The 13,795-nt window shown below is 38.3% G+C and overlaps 1 protein-coding gene across 1 annotated transcript; it reads left to right on the forward strand.

Moving 5' to 3' along the window:
- Nucleotides 1–1,545: 1,545 nt before the first annotated feature.
- On the forward strand, nucleotides 1,546–12,146 carry LOC135688960 (uncharacterized). Its single transcript, XM_065206034.2, has 8 exons — nucleotides 1,546–1,767; nucleotides 5,075–5,315; nucleotides 5,735–6,054; nucleotides 6,905–7,138; nucleotides 7,530–7,697; nucleotides 8,151–8,465; nucleotides 9,282–9,539; nucleotides 10,847–12,146. Exons 1-8 carry the CDS (start codon nucleotides 1,713–1,715, stop codon nucleotides 10,966–10,968), a joined length of 1,713 nt encoding a protein of 570 aa, XP_065062106.2. The 5' UTR covers nucleotides 1,546–1,712; the 3' UTR covers nucleotides 10,969–12,146.
- The last annotated feature ends 1,649 nt before the right edge of the window (nucleotides 12,147–13,795 follow it).

Consider the following 13,795-nt stretch of genomic DNA (forward strand, 5'->3'; position numbering starts at 1 on the left):
TGCACATAATACATCGCTAATTCCAGGTTCCTCAGATATCACGCCATTTTTCCTAGTATTTAGTCGCGATGCACCATCCTCTGAACTTGTCTCGTTAAATCTGCCAGCAACAGCTGATCATTATGCTCATCATCTTGTTTCTCGCATAAGAGATGCTTATTCTCAGCTCAAAGCCATTTAAGCTTATTTACATCGCCATCAGCGCGAGATCTCTCGTCATATTTCCATTCCCGATGGTAAAATAGTTTACATGAGCAAAGACCTTTCATCTAAAGACATTGGTCAATCCACCCGCCATTTGCGCCGTTTTGATGGCCCTTTTCTTGTCACTGGTCATCCTTATAATCGTTCTGATTTACTCAATCTGCGCCCTTTTCCTTCTGGTCAACCTCTGCCACGCCCTGTCAACATAGAAAAACTGGTGGTCGTGCCTGATCCAGAACGCCATGATTTGCGTTTACCTGAAGACGCACTAGTTGAATCGGAAACTTCTTCATCATCAGGTTTTCACGTTCCCATCGATCCTGATCTAGCCACCATTGCATACGAATTTGCCAAATACTTATCATCTCTACCTTCCAAATCTGCCAATTCCTCTCAAGCTTGTAAGCATGTGTACACCCATTACCCTTCCGCTAGGGAAATTCTTGTTCTTGCTAGACATGGTCGTTTACGTGAGTTAGTTAGCATACCCCTACCTGACGAACTAAATGGTGCTTTACATGGTGGTACGTTAACTATTTCTGTAAATATGGAGTTACCACTTTTTTTAAGGAACCTACCTCAGTTCCAAAAGTTCCTTATTCGTAGACCTCAAATCATCAAGTTGTAGTACCAAAAGTTCCTTAATTTGTTTTAACTAAATAAGCCTTCACACTTAATGGAGTGAGGGGCAAGACAGCATATGCAGAAACTACTCAGTGAAGCACTTGACACACGAATAGCAAACAATCTATGCGAGTATTGGCTGCAAATGAATTGAACCGGCTTTTTAGTTCCTGATACTTGCAGTTATAAAAAATTTTCAAATCGGAAAGTTCCTTAGGGATTTCGTTTTTAGAAGTATAAGTTCTTCAAATATTTCGGCCTTCTACATGCAGGTTCCTTATAAAGTGGTTCCTTATAAAAAAGCGTGTATTCTCTAAGATATTGTTATCATCTCTATGATCGTTGTCTATTTGACTCAGTGTGTATATTTATGTTACTTATGGTCTTTTAACTTCATAATTTTAACCTGTTGAAAAAAGTTGCATTTTTCTATTAAGAAAGGGGTGACTGTAGTAGGATCAATACTTTGTTTATTTATCACTCTATTGTTGTAATTGCACATGCGCATTGTAAATGGTATAAACCCTTTTGTTGTAATCAAAGGGGAGAGTTATTGTGTTGTTGTTGAATGACAATCTTGTAGTGATGTTTGTGTGTTAATAATATGGTGAAAATGAAAACATGAAGCTCTGTCACAGACAGGTACTGCCGCTGCAAACTATACCCCCGGAAAAGTCTGATTGCTGAATTTGCTCCTTTTGTCTGTCCTTTGTCACTCTTCTATTGACTTTGGACATTCAAGCCACTTTCAATTTATTTGGGGATTTGTCCGCTAAAACACGGGCGAAAATCTTTACTGAAGAAAAGTTGAGAAGGAGCTTGAGAATTTGCAGGCATGATACGAGTCTTTTTCTAAGCTTTCATCAATTTAATGTTGGCGCAGAATGTTTTGGCGATTCCTTTTCTGCTATCACGTTTGTCTGCTCCTGTTATGTAATGGTAAGTCCAATCACTGCGAAAGTATTACTTATTTTGTAGCATAACCTTGAAACAGGAAGAATTTACCTGTTAAATATGTTGCTATCAAAGCTTTGTCTCTTCTTCTTCTTTACCGTAGGCCTTGTCCTGATTGATCAGGGTTGGCCGCTATTGAAACTTTGTAATACAGCATTAATGACTTATGAAGTAACACTAACAGAAAGGCTGGTTTTCAATTTTTGTGATTGGGTTTCCGTACTGACTCAGAACATAGCAAACTTTCGTAGACAAGATTGTAGTGCTAGGGGGCCCAAATGGGGGCTCTTAACATATTGTTTTCAACATTTTTAAGAGCGCCCATTTTTTATTTAAAGCACTGCACCACTGGTCGAAGATGGTAAAAATTCAAACTTTTTCGAATCGGTGACTTTCGTGTGTGACTTTCACAGATTGTCACAGATAGCTGTTATAAATAATGGCAGTTTACTTCTGGATTAAGCAGTATGTAATGATCTGCGATTTTTGCAAAAAATTCAAACATAACTAAGAGATTAAGAACAGGGCCAGTCTTTGCCGGTTCTTGTCCACTGATCTCATCGCTGTCGTGAATACAAATTGCTTCCGCCTTGAATTGACTTGTTTTTGTTTTAACGACTCAGAATATTTTGACTGACTGACCGGCCATTCTTGGTTTTATTAATAGTTTTGCTTTGTTTGTTACTGTTGCTTTTTAAATAATAGCAATTGCCATGAGGCTCGTGACAATATTTTATTTTCGGCGTACAAACAGCAAATAAAATATTTTTTGGCGCACGTAAAACGTGATGTAAAAAAAAATAAACGAAGACTCAAGCGTACACCTTGGCTTTCTTCCCACTGATCAGTTAAATACTAATTTGTCACGCTTCTTTAATTTCGAGGACCCTTCAAGATGTACTTTGTTAACTATGGTACGCACCTTACAAAATATAGAGGCACCGCGGAGCGTTGAGAAAAGTGGGGGGTCTAATAAAGCGGGGGAGTGGCTAAAACCATACAAGAGGCTTTTCTAGTAGTTTATTAACTATTCTTTGGCATTTTTTACGGTGGCCCACAAGGGTCACGGCACATATTCATGATATCCACAGCAAACATTCTTTTTCAGATAAACTTTCTCACACATTCACGGCACACTTGTTTCATATTCACGCCACACTTTGTTTCATATTCATGGCAAACCTTCTCCCACATTCATGGCACACTTTGTTTGATATTCCCTGCCTTGTTCTGAGCGATGTTGGGCCGGAGCCGTCGCTCATGTCAAATGTATGTACCTGACGTGTCGAACTTTCAAACACGAAAAAGAAGTAAAGAAACCAATAAAACTAACAGATGATTATATTCATGTATTCGGCAACTTATCTTTATCCGTTTTCATTTAATATCGGGGTTATTGCCAATTGTTTTCTGTGGTTATTCAATAAAGTAAACCAACCACTATGGACCCGGTAAACACAAAACAAAGCTCCCACAACTAAGTGTCGAGTCTTGTTCAGAAAGGTAGGGGATTCCCTGTTCCCTGTGAATCAGCAATGATTGCTGGGGGGTACGGTCAATAATAATTCTTTTTTTTCTCAAAAACGCCGAACTCTTCCTATTCAAAGGAACGAAAACGCTCCACCTGTGCAATTAGATTGATAACATAATTTATTGTTGAAAATATTGAAAACCTAGCTTTTTCGTTCCGCCACCAAGAGATGGTGGAGACCAAGAGAACTTTTTTCGTTTCGTCATAAGATTTTAATTCATTTTCAACAGGAAATTATGTTACCAATTTAATTGAACATATTTTTTATGTGTAATCTCTTCTAAACTTAAGGAGCGGTGCATTTTGACGAAAGTTTTCCAAAATTCGGCATGAGGGTTACACGGAGCCGAGCCTTCCGTCTTTTTACAATCATTTTCTTTCAAACCTTCAGGTTTCCTTTGTATTATAAAAAATTATATGAATATGATCGTGTTAACCTGAATGTTGGATCGATTGACCACCAACTTTGGATCACTAGAACACAAATTTTCCAAAGAGCCTCATTTTCATTTCTTCGCGTTCTATTGCTCTATAACCTCGTTTACATATTTGGCTTATTTTGGAATTTTTAGAGGCACGGTTTGGCTTGGGTAAATTTTGAGACCTGGCGATCATGATTGAGTTGCAAATTTTCCTACAATCACTGCAAAAAGTCTTGGAACCCTAACGTTAGCTTTCAAAAGCAAATTTATCCACCCTCTCTCCCCCTTAGGAACATGTCACAATGGAAAAGGAAAGTGTTTATGGAGTACCCTTTTTTGTGGCTTATATGATAACTATCTTCATTTCCCTGGTGGAAAGGGGCTGGTAGTATTCGGGTTGGGAAAACAAATGAAAAATGGAAAAGCACAGCGCAGAGTGTTTGTAAATCTTGCCTATGGCTGTGCTGGAGATCAAAAGGTGGTTTTTGAAGTCTTGCTTACTTAGCAGGTGTAGAAAGTGTAGTCCTCTCCCGGATTTCAAGATCCTTCGCATTAGTTGATGAATTTGGCCAGTTCTTTGTGCAAAAAAATCGAAACCATACGAGAGAAACTCGGAATAATATGTGAAAATGACATTCGATGAAATCAAAAAGGCAGCGACACTGATTGGAAAACCCTTAAAGTCATGTGCCCACGTTACTGATTGGGTATTTTTTTTACTCTGTAGAAGGTCAGACGAAAGCTTTAGTATGTTTCAAAATGTTTGCAATTTTAAATTTTTTATTTCTTTAGGAGATTTTTCTCGAAAAAAAGACTTTTCCCCAAAAGCGTGGAAGATTGTTTAGAGAGATTTGCCCCTCGGTATGGATAGTCAAAATGTGACCATGCTTGTTCTGCTTGACCTTTCATGGACAAGATTATCTTACGGATATTCAAATGTTTAACTGGAAAGGCGACAGCCTCTTTTAAAGAGATGATGGCGTGACACACCTTTAGGATGACACTAAGGTCAAGTAGTGCACTTCTAATAGACATTGATCCGTGCAAATGCAAAACTCTGGGTTTTCGTTCATTTAGTAACATGAAGTCTACTTTACGCAACTAGTTATCATTAGAAGTTAGCAGTGCAACGGGGTACATAGTTTCGAACATATAATTCATATAATTCATAATTTGTAAAATTTCCTCATTTTCTACAGTCCCTGGAATACTATATAAACGACAGTTATGGACCTTTGTAGATCCCAATGACTTTTTTCAGCATGTTTTCATATATTTTATTGAACAATCACTCTCTTTATTCTGTTGTTTACTACTTCGTTGTTTCTTTGACTTGCAGCAACATCATCCCCAAGGAAGGACCTAGTCATAATACTGGACTGCTCTAAAAGCATTTCAAGAAATACTTACAGTCATGACATTAATTTCCTGAAAAACCTTGTCAATCATCTAAGCATATCACCAAGCTCTGTTCGAGTAGCAATGGTTACATTCGCCTCAGAAGCAAAGATCGAGTTTAATTTCGAACAATATGTGAACAGAGAATGCGTACTAAAGAGACTCAAGAAAATTCAAAGAAGGTATATATGCACTAGCTATACTCGCTGTCACAGTTACGTGTTGTTGTAATTGTTAAAAGCCTAGGTAATTGGTTGGGACCAAAATTTTGTCTTAACAACATATGGCGCCCAACGTGGGGTGTCGTCAGTGCTTTGGCTGATGATAAGAGGACTGGATCCAAACTAATACAATGGTTTTTAATATTTATAACATTTTTCTCAGTATAATTATGAGAGCCAGCTCGGGCCTTGGACTGATGCATCAAACTGCTCCCCCCCCCTCTAAAAAAACAAATTTCTGCGACCAAGCCTTTCAGTTTCTTGGAGAACTGGGAAAACGTTCAAGAACATTCAAATGCTTAGTTTTTTATGTTCCACACAAGTCATTTCCTAAAAGTTTTTCAAAGGTGGTTATTAGCAATCCTCTTATTCATCTGTAGACCAAGAAAGGGAAGGACAAATATTGATGCTGCTCTGCGCAAAGCTGTCTACCTGTTCAACTCTTACCAAGGATTCGCAAAAGATAAAGAAATCTATTTGATATCAGACGGGAAATTCAACGAGGGAAAGTATCCTGATGAAAGCCTGAAGACTTTGAAAAAGCTTGGCGTTAAAATTCAAGTGTTGGCGGTCGGGAAAAATCCAGATTTCAAGGAACTTCGTGCGATTGCAAGCATTTCTGGCAGAGATGATTTTAACAGGCTGAAAAATGACAGAAAAACACACAAAAATGTTATTTTCAAGCTGGCTCATCGGAAAGGTCTGTTTTTTCTAGTTTGTGTAAATACTATCAAAAGTCTACCATTTATGCTTATTACGGATTAACCAGGGAGTTTAGGGGTATGACATCCCCTGCCAATATTTTTGTGACCTTCGGTAAATTTTGTCTTGATTCGGTTAAAAGCATTTTTGATAGTCAGTAGTAACGAAATAATGCAAAAGTTTACTTCTTATTTTCTTTATCTTGAAGTTGAAAACTCGATTTTTAGAAGGGCGTTCCCATCGTTTTCTAGTCCTCTGAAAGGGTGTGGCACCAAAATTGAATCATTTCCTAACAGCGAAAGGATGAAGACAATGTTGACTTTTGCTTGCTTTTAGGTTTTAAGAGTTTTGCAATCCCTTTCTTTTTAAAGTGAACAGAAAAGCCCCTACACCACTGCAGTTCATTCTTTGTGACACGATGTTGAATCAAAATGGCTAAGTTTAAATTGTTGAAAAAACAGTATGGGTAATCGGGGATAACTTCCACATACACTGGTGCGGGATGGGCCATTTTTCGGAGTACCTTTAACAAGTGGAAAATGAATGTTGAGGTATCGACTTTAGTAAAACCAAACATGGTCATAAATTTTGGAATCGATCTCTTGTCAAATTCTAGGGTATTATTTATAGAAGAAGGGTAATATGTTTTCATTTTCTTGATTGAGGGATTTTGGAAAATTTGAATCAAATTCAAGGGTATCCGTTTCATTTTGTTTCCAAGTTTTGTGATAGGGCTTTTGGAAAATTTAGAAATTCTAAGGTATGTTTTCATTTTTCAAAAAGGCACATCCTCGTCCTCTGCCTATTGAAGTTAAACTCGAGTATGGATAAAGTATGCTTTTTTGTAGAGCCTTATACTAAGTGCAAAAAAAGTGGAACGATACTTGACGAGTGCAATCGTGAATGCCAATGCTCTAATGGTTTTATGAAAAATTGTCAACGAGTCAGACGAGAATTTACAACATTTACAGACGAGGAGAAAAAACGATACTTGCAGGCCTACTTCAAAATAACAACTGTGGAGCCACTGAAATCGAGATTTATAAAATTTATCCGGAAACACGCAAATCTTTTTTGGTTAGGTAAGGAACATGTGTTTTTTTATAAATAGGGCCAATACTTCTCTAAACATCAATCATAATATTCATTCAGGTTTGAACTAGTTCAGTAAAAATATATTTCTTTTCATTTGAAGACCTTCGTATTCTAATTAAGACCCTGTTTACACGGTACCGAATGAATATTCGAGCGAATGAAAATTGGTTACGTTTACGCGGTACCGTACTAATTAGTCTTCCTGGCCGTCCGGTTTACATGACAGCCGCTCCTTGACGGATGTCATGTGATCACTGTGCTCATTAACAATTGCAGTACCATTCCTATTATTTTGTGGTCTTTTGCTTACTAAATAATAAAAGAGCGGTATGTTTTAAAAAGTTGTCAAAAATACTAATTGCTTCCATTTTTCGGAAGGTATTCACAAGCGGTATCAGTTCTTCCCATGGCATCGCTGGTACGTTTACCAATTTGAGAATTTGATGCGGGAAGTTGATTGCAGAATCACTGTCCCTTTTTGGGACTGGAGTTACTGGAGCCCAGTTGCTTGGAAAGTTGGAGTGCACATCTGGACGAATGATGAATGTAAGTGTTCTTAAAAGTTAGTTGTGAACTAAAACGAGTTTTGTGCACATTATGATTGCTGCAGCAGTTTTATGGAGGAAGACTGTCAAAAACAGTTTTTATTCAAACCATTTTTGCTCACTGATGATGGAAATTTTCTCCTCTCCAGATCTCGTAGTTTGTGTTGAATGTTCTACCTTCTTAGCAGTGGCGTCGCCAGCTACTGCAGAGTGGGAGGGTAATGGGTGTGGTCAGTGAGACCACGCCTCTTTTGTCTCGTTTCAGTACTTTGCTCCAGGTGAATTTTCCTAAGGCGAAAATATATTCATCCCTACCTATCGCTTTTTATCAATTTCTAGAGAAAACACGTGGACCATGTTTTGACAAAAATGGGGGAGGTTAATTACCCCCTCATACCCCATTGACCCCACCACTTCTGTATGGATAACAAACTCCACCTTGTCTTTTTTCTAGACGGTTTTGGAGGTGACGGCAAAGAATCTAGGCAGTATTGCGTTCAAACCGGCCCCTTCAACGAATCAGGGTGGTCCCATCCGGCACCTGAAAAGATAGAGGATGTTTTGAGCGCAATAAAGGATGTAACCGGCCAATGCCAAACTCCTGTCTCTGATAGCACGCATTACAAACGATGTTTACGGAGGAGTTTCAATAGTGAATGCCCCAACGTTGCTAATGTTTTGAGGACGATTGGATTTCCATGCACAGATTTCAAACGCTTTGACAATGCTGTGAGGGAAGACTACCACAATGACTTGCACAACGAAATCGGTACAGTCCTGTTTTATATTCAATCGTTCTGTCCGTTTTAAAGATGAATATTTATATTTATATAGATCGATACAATTGGGCAGCACCCTTATGGAAAGAATTTTCCTCCTGTCAGCATTTGCCTTATGATTATATATATATATGCTTTAAATGGCTCTGATGAAGGCTTTTAGCCGAAACAGAAGATCTCCAGTGTTGGCTTCGGAGATTCATCTCTCATTTCATTGGGCCGTTTGGCTCAGTGGAATGAGCGGGGGTTTTTGAAGCAGCAAACGGGAGCTCGATTTCGACCAAGAGTGAACCGAAGTCTTCATCAGCAATCAATCATCATTTACTGATGAAGACTTCGGTCGAAACGTTTACATGAGAGTGTTTCTCTTGAAGATTCATATATTTTTATATGTATATATTCATCTTTAAAACGAATATATATTCATCTTTGTATTCATTTATATGATATTAATATAGATTTTTATTAAAATAATTGTACGTTGTAATTATCAAGGGTTGTAGCTTTCGTTTCTTCTAAGGAATTGCCGACAAATTCAAATATTCGAAAAATCGTGCGTCCATTAGACCATTCGTTATCAGAACGAGGTTGCTGAACACAACCGAAGCTATGGGTGTTTGGGATGTCTCTTCTCCACGGGAATGACAATATGTTGCTGTTCGGCAAGATTTCCGTAATATTTTTTTTGGTTATATTTTTTCAAGAAATTTTCCAGCCAAGGGAAGGTGCAAGAAACTATTAAATTTTTGAATGAACCGTTTTTGAAAGAAAATTTGTTAACCAATATTTTTATGCATATATTGTAGGTGGTCAGATGTCGTCGAATTACGCGGCTAATGCGCCTGAATTCTTTCTTCATCACGGTTTGCTCGATAATATCTGGTATCGGTGGCAGATGAAAGGCCCTGCTTGTCAATTTGCATACTTCCCGAAGAACGTATCCAAATTGCTAGACGCCCCTTTTAAGACAACAGACTTTGTGAATTCAAGCAATCAGGGCCATTGTGTGAGTGTTAAGTATGACAAATTTCTGGAACGTGTTATACCGGCCGGTACGGATGTGGGTAAGTACAACGGTTACTTGTTACTTAGGTTAGCGCTCAGTGGCGGCGCGTAGTGGTATTAACATTACTAATCTATCAGCCACGTAGCTACAGGGGGGCACGGAGAGGGGGGGGGCTGTGCAAAGTTAAAATTTTGACAACAGCTTGCCCCCTCTGGCTACAGTTTTTCCAAATGATATTTTGAAAATTTGGCATATTTAGAATTCCATGACCTTGATTTTGTCCAAATATATCTGTTTGTTATATATCTGTTTTCTTGTTTTAAAGCCTGCCTTCCTCATGTATGGTTCTTGCTCGAGTTTGCCCTCATTAGCCGACACCTACAGCTACGTGGTTGTAGTCGATCTAGTACCACTTTATTTTTCAGTTTTTCCACACTCTTTATTTGCATACTATTGACAGCTCTTACTGTATGTACGCCTTTGCCTGTGTCGCACAGACCTTTGGAATGATGACGCGCCAGCGGTCATGGACACACAAGATGCTGTGGTACTAGATAGTACTGCTTCTCCGTAACTTATTGGTAATGACAAAACTTTGGGTTAACGGCGAATACCTGCTGCGTTTACCAAAAATGGGCATTTTCCCAAACCAGGGGTTACGTCAAATTTTTAATTCACGTGCACTGTTGCCTTTACTGTATCAACCCTTATTTTACTTCGAAGTAACATGATTCTATTATAGTTAATAAGTATTTCAATGCAGTCTGATAGCAGATATTTATAACCTTAAAGAAACATCTTAAAAACGGGGCTCAAATCTTTAATCAGCGCCTTTTCGGTAGAATTTTCTTTGTCACTCATTTAATGGTAGCCTCACCATGATACCTTTACGAAGATTTTTTACAACTTCCTTGTTTTTACCTACTCTAAAGCACAAGGCATGTTGGCCAAAGAGTTTAATGAAATATGAGTTCTTGGCATATTATCGTTATAAGACACAAAAACAATTTTGCCAAAGGTAATGCTTCTTTGAAGTAGCGTCAATGCTAGGTGACTATCTGTTTGAATAAGCGTCCCTCCCTTGTTTAGGGATGCAACAATAAAAAACACTTCAACTGGTCCTTGGCAAAACAGTGTAATAAAATTAATGCGAACTCTCTATGATCTTCTCATCTAATTCCTCTAAATACGAGGTAAATAAAACAGAACAGAACATAACATATAAACGAGGCTATAGACTAGTACGTATGCAACACTTATCGTACAGGCATATCGGGCAGGGGGTTTACTTTATTGCTTACAGTTCACTGGGACGAGCATTTACTAATTTTCAGTATGAGATGTGATCTATGGTTTCTCTTTCAGGAGAACCAAACCATCCAGAACAACCTTCATGCAGCGAAGATGCAGAATCAAAAGATGAAATGCCAAAGTCAGCGTTTACATTGCTCAAAGAACAAATGAGGAATGAAAGAGACGATGACTGATGTCATTTACTTTGCAAAACTTAGTAATGTGTCACTGCATCTCACTAAGTGTTAGGACTTTTTTGAATTGAACCCTGTATACGCGAAAGCAAAATGTTCCATTTGGGTAGGATCCCAAGCTGATACGGATCTGCTTGTGTTTACACGAGAACGGCTTTATCTGATCCAGTGTGGATTTTATAATCTCGCGTTTGGATTTGCTACGTAATCGTTTTCATTTAGACTTGATCCACTGAGGCTCCCATGTAAACGGTCAGATTCAAAGGCAATAGTTTTCCGCGTTGCATAGAAAAGAGAGTGAAAGTTGTATTTTGTGTGATTCGTTTTTCATTCGGAACGATTAAAGAAAACTCTCTTTTGTCATCTTTCTTATTTTATCCCTGTTTGAATCTGGTATCAGAACTAGGTATGATTAAAACATTATTTTTAAGTCATAAAATATCATGCCCATTATTTTCAATAAGGAACTTTCACGCTCTTAATTCTTTGATCATCACTGAGCCGAGTTAGTGAACTGCATCAATATTTAAATCCAAATGGACCCGTTTCCGTGTAAACACCGGCACAAGACTATGGAGCTGATCCAGTTGGAATTTGTTCCGATTCAGATAGGCTTGGATCCGATCCTGTTCGGATTGGATCCGATCCTGTTTGGATTGGTTCCAATCCAGTTAAGCTTGGATCCGATCATGTTTGGATTGGATCCGATCCTGTTTGGATTGGATCCGATCCAATTTGGAATGAATTCGATCAAGTTAGGCTTTAATCCAATCCAGTTAGGCTTTGATCTGATCCCGTTAAGATTTGATCCGATCCCGTTTAGATTGGATCTAAAGAGAACTGAGCCACTTTCGCTTGTTTAAACAGGGTCTTGGTGACTTTGCGAAATGTCCAATTTTAGGGGTGTTCCTTGTGTCTCTTTGCTTAATTTCTCTATCTAGCAGTCACATGAAATGTCACATTAAAAAGCATTTGGTGTTTTTATTTTAGTTGCAAAAATGATAAGTAGGGGATAGCGGTTTCAGAGTACCACCAAAAATGGTAATCTCGTTTTTAGTTTAAGTTTATAGGCCTTCTAATTGCTATGATTTTTTAGTACTGTTTAGGCGAGTTTTCTGCTGGCAGATATTTACAATTGTTATATTTATAATGCAAAAGATGAAATATGTCTTTGCTTATCGTTTTGTATTTTTTAGAACGTTTTGTATGTTGAGGAGAGGATAGAAATACTTTTAAAATTGAAAAACATTTCTTTTGAACCGCAAAAACTCACTGTGATGTTGGTATAAGTGTCCGTGTTTGGAAAAAAAGGAACAAAAAACTATGAAAACAACAAGGAGCAGCCTTTTGCATATGATGTCTTAAAAACTAAAACAAAAAATATCAATTGGTTGCTCTTTAATGTTTAAATATAGGAACGCTGGCTGATGAAGATTTCTGTATTTAAACTTCAAGTTCTTTTAGAAGCGTGCTGTTGTCGGAGCCAGCAAGAGACTATTATACGTCTTGATGGATTTATTGACCGAATAGATCACAATACAAGGTGTATACACACAGAACGAGGGGACGCTACAATAGTGTTGTTACTGTGAGACAATATAAAGTATCAATCACAGTGATACAATGGAAGACACACGATGGTTTGAGAATAATTACTACAAACCCTCATCTTACCACTCCACACACGAATACACCAATTCGACCTCATTTTGAAAAATTCGTCTAATTCTGTTGTATATTGTTTTTTACTTCAGATTTTATGATTTTATGACGACTCAAAAAAACATTTTATAAGGGATTTGACCGTGATTGGCAACTAGGGGTGTAAAGTTTCACCCGGAATGATTATTGCGGTCAAATCCCTTACAAGATTTCAAACTTCGTTTCTCCGTAAGATCTAAAATACAAGCACAAACAGTATAAAAAATTGTATATGGCCTAAAATTATGGCGATAAAACCAAATCTGAACTTAAAAGTCGTAAAATTAGATTTGGAGAAATTTCCAAAACGAGGTCCTAAGTCGAATTGGTGTATTAATGTTCGTTCATGGAAAACAAAGCAAATAAGAATAAAAACAGAAAGCACTTTGAATGGGGCATGTCCGTAAGTTGCAAATATGCACTTACTTTTCTGAAAAGTGGGGGCGCGTACCCCCTATGCACCACTTTCGTACGTTGTTGCAAGTAAGGTATTTTTGGTCAAAGGCGGAAAATGCGGAGATGTGAGGGCCAGAGCCCCTAGTGGAGATGTTGGGGCGAGAGCTAAATTGTCAGGTAAAGCACCGTTATTGGCGTTTTTGTTCTTTTATTCCATGGTTGCCAGAGCCTCAGTGAAAGATTGATCGATGAAAGAGTGGGTACGTCAGACCACTGTCCGGCCATCTCTTTCACCAAGGCTCTGGTTCCCAGGTGAGTCCTTTCAAGACGTTGTGAAACGCCGTTGTAAGTTTTGTCATTTGTCGGAAAATTTGCTTGTTTTTGGAGGTTTTTGTCCCCCTGCCTCCCACTTGAAATATGAATTTCCACCTCTGTTGTGGGTATCATAGCCTCATTTGGCGTTTGACAACTGAATTCTGTGACAGGAAGACATAAGCATTACTTGAAAAAAGTATAGACAGCATCAAATGTTAATGAACAGACTTTCCATTTTGTATGGACTGATATATCATACAGATTTTGGGCCCCTTAACTCGTTTATCATATCCTGAACACCCAGGCCCCTGGGGCTATAACACAACACGGGTCCTTTCGCAGAAGTAGTGGCGCAGAGGCAATCATTAGCCAGTCTTTTGCGGACCCTTCTTGACACCTGGGCCCCGGCTACCCC

This window comes from Rhopilema esculentum, chromosome 9, assembly GCF_057945365.1.
Source record: "Rhopilema esculentum isolate cy_ngs chromosome 9, ASM5794536v1, whole genome shotgun sequence".
NCBI classification, from domain to species: Eukaryota; Metazoa; Cnidaria; class Scyphozoa; order Rhizostomeae; family Rhizostomatidae; genus Rhopilema; species Rhopilema esculentum.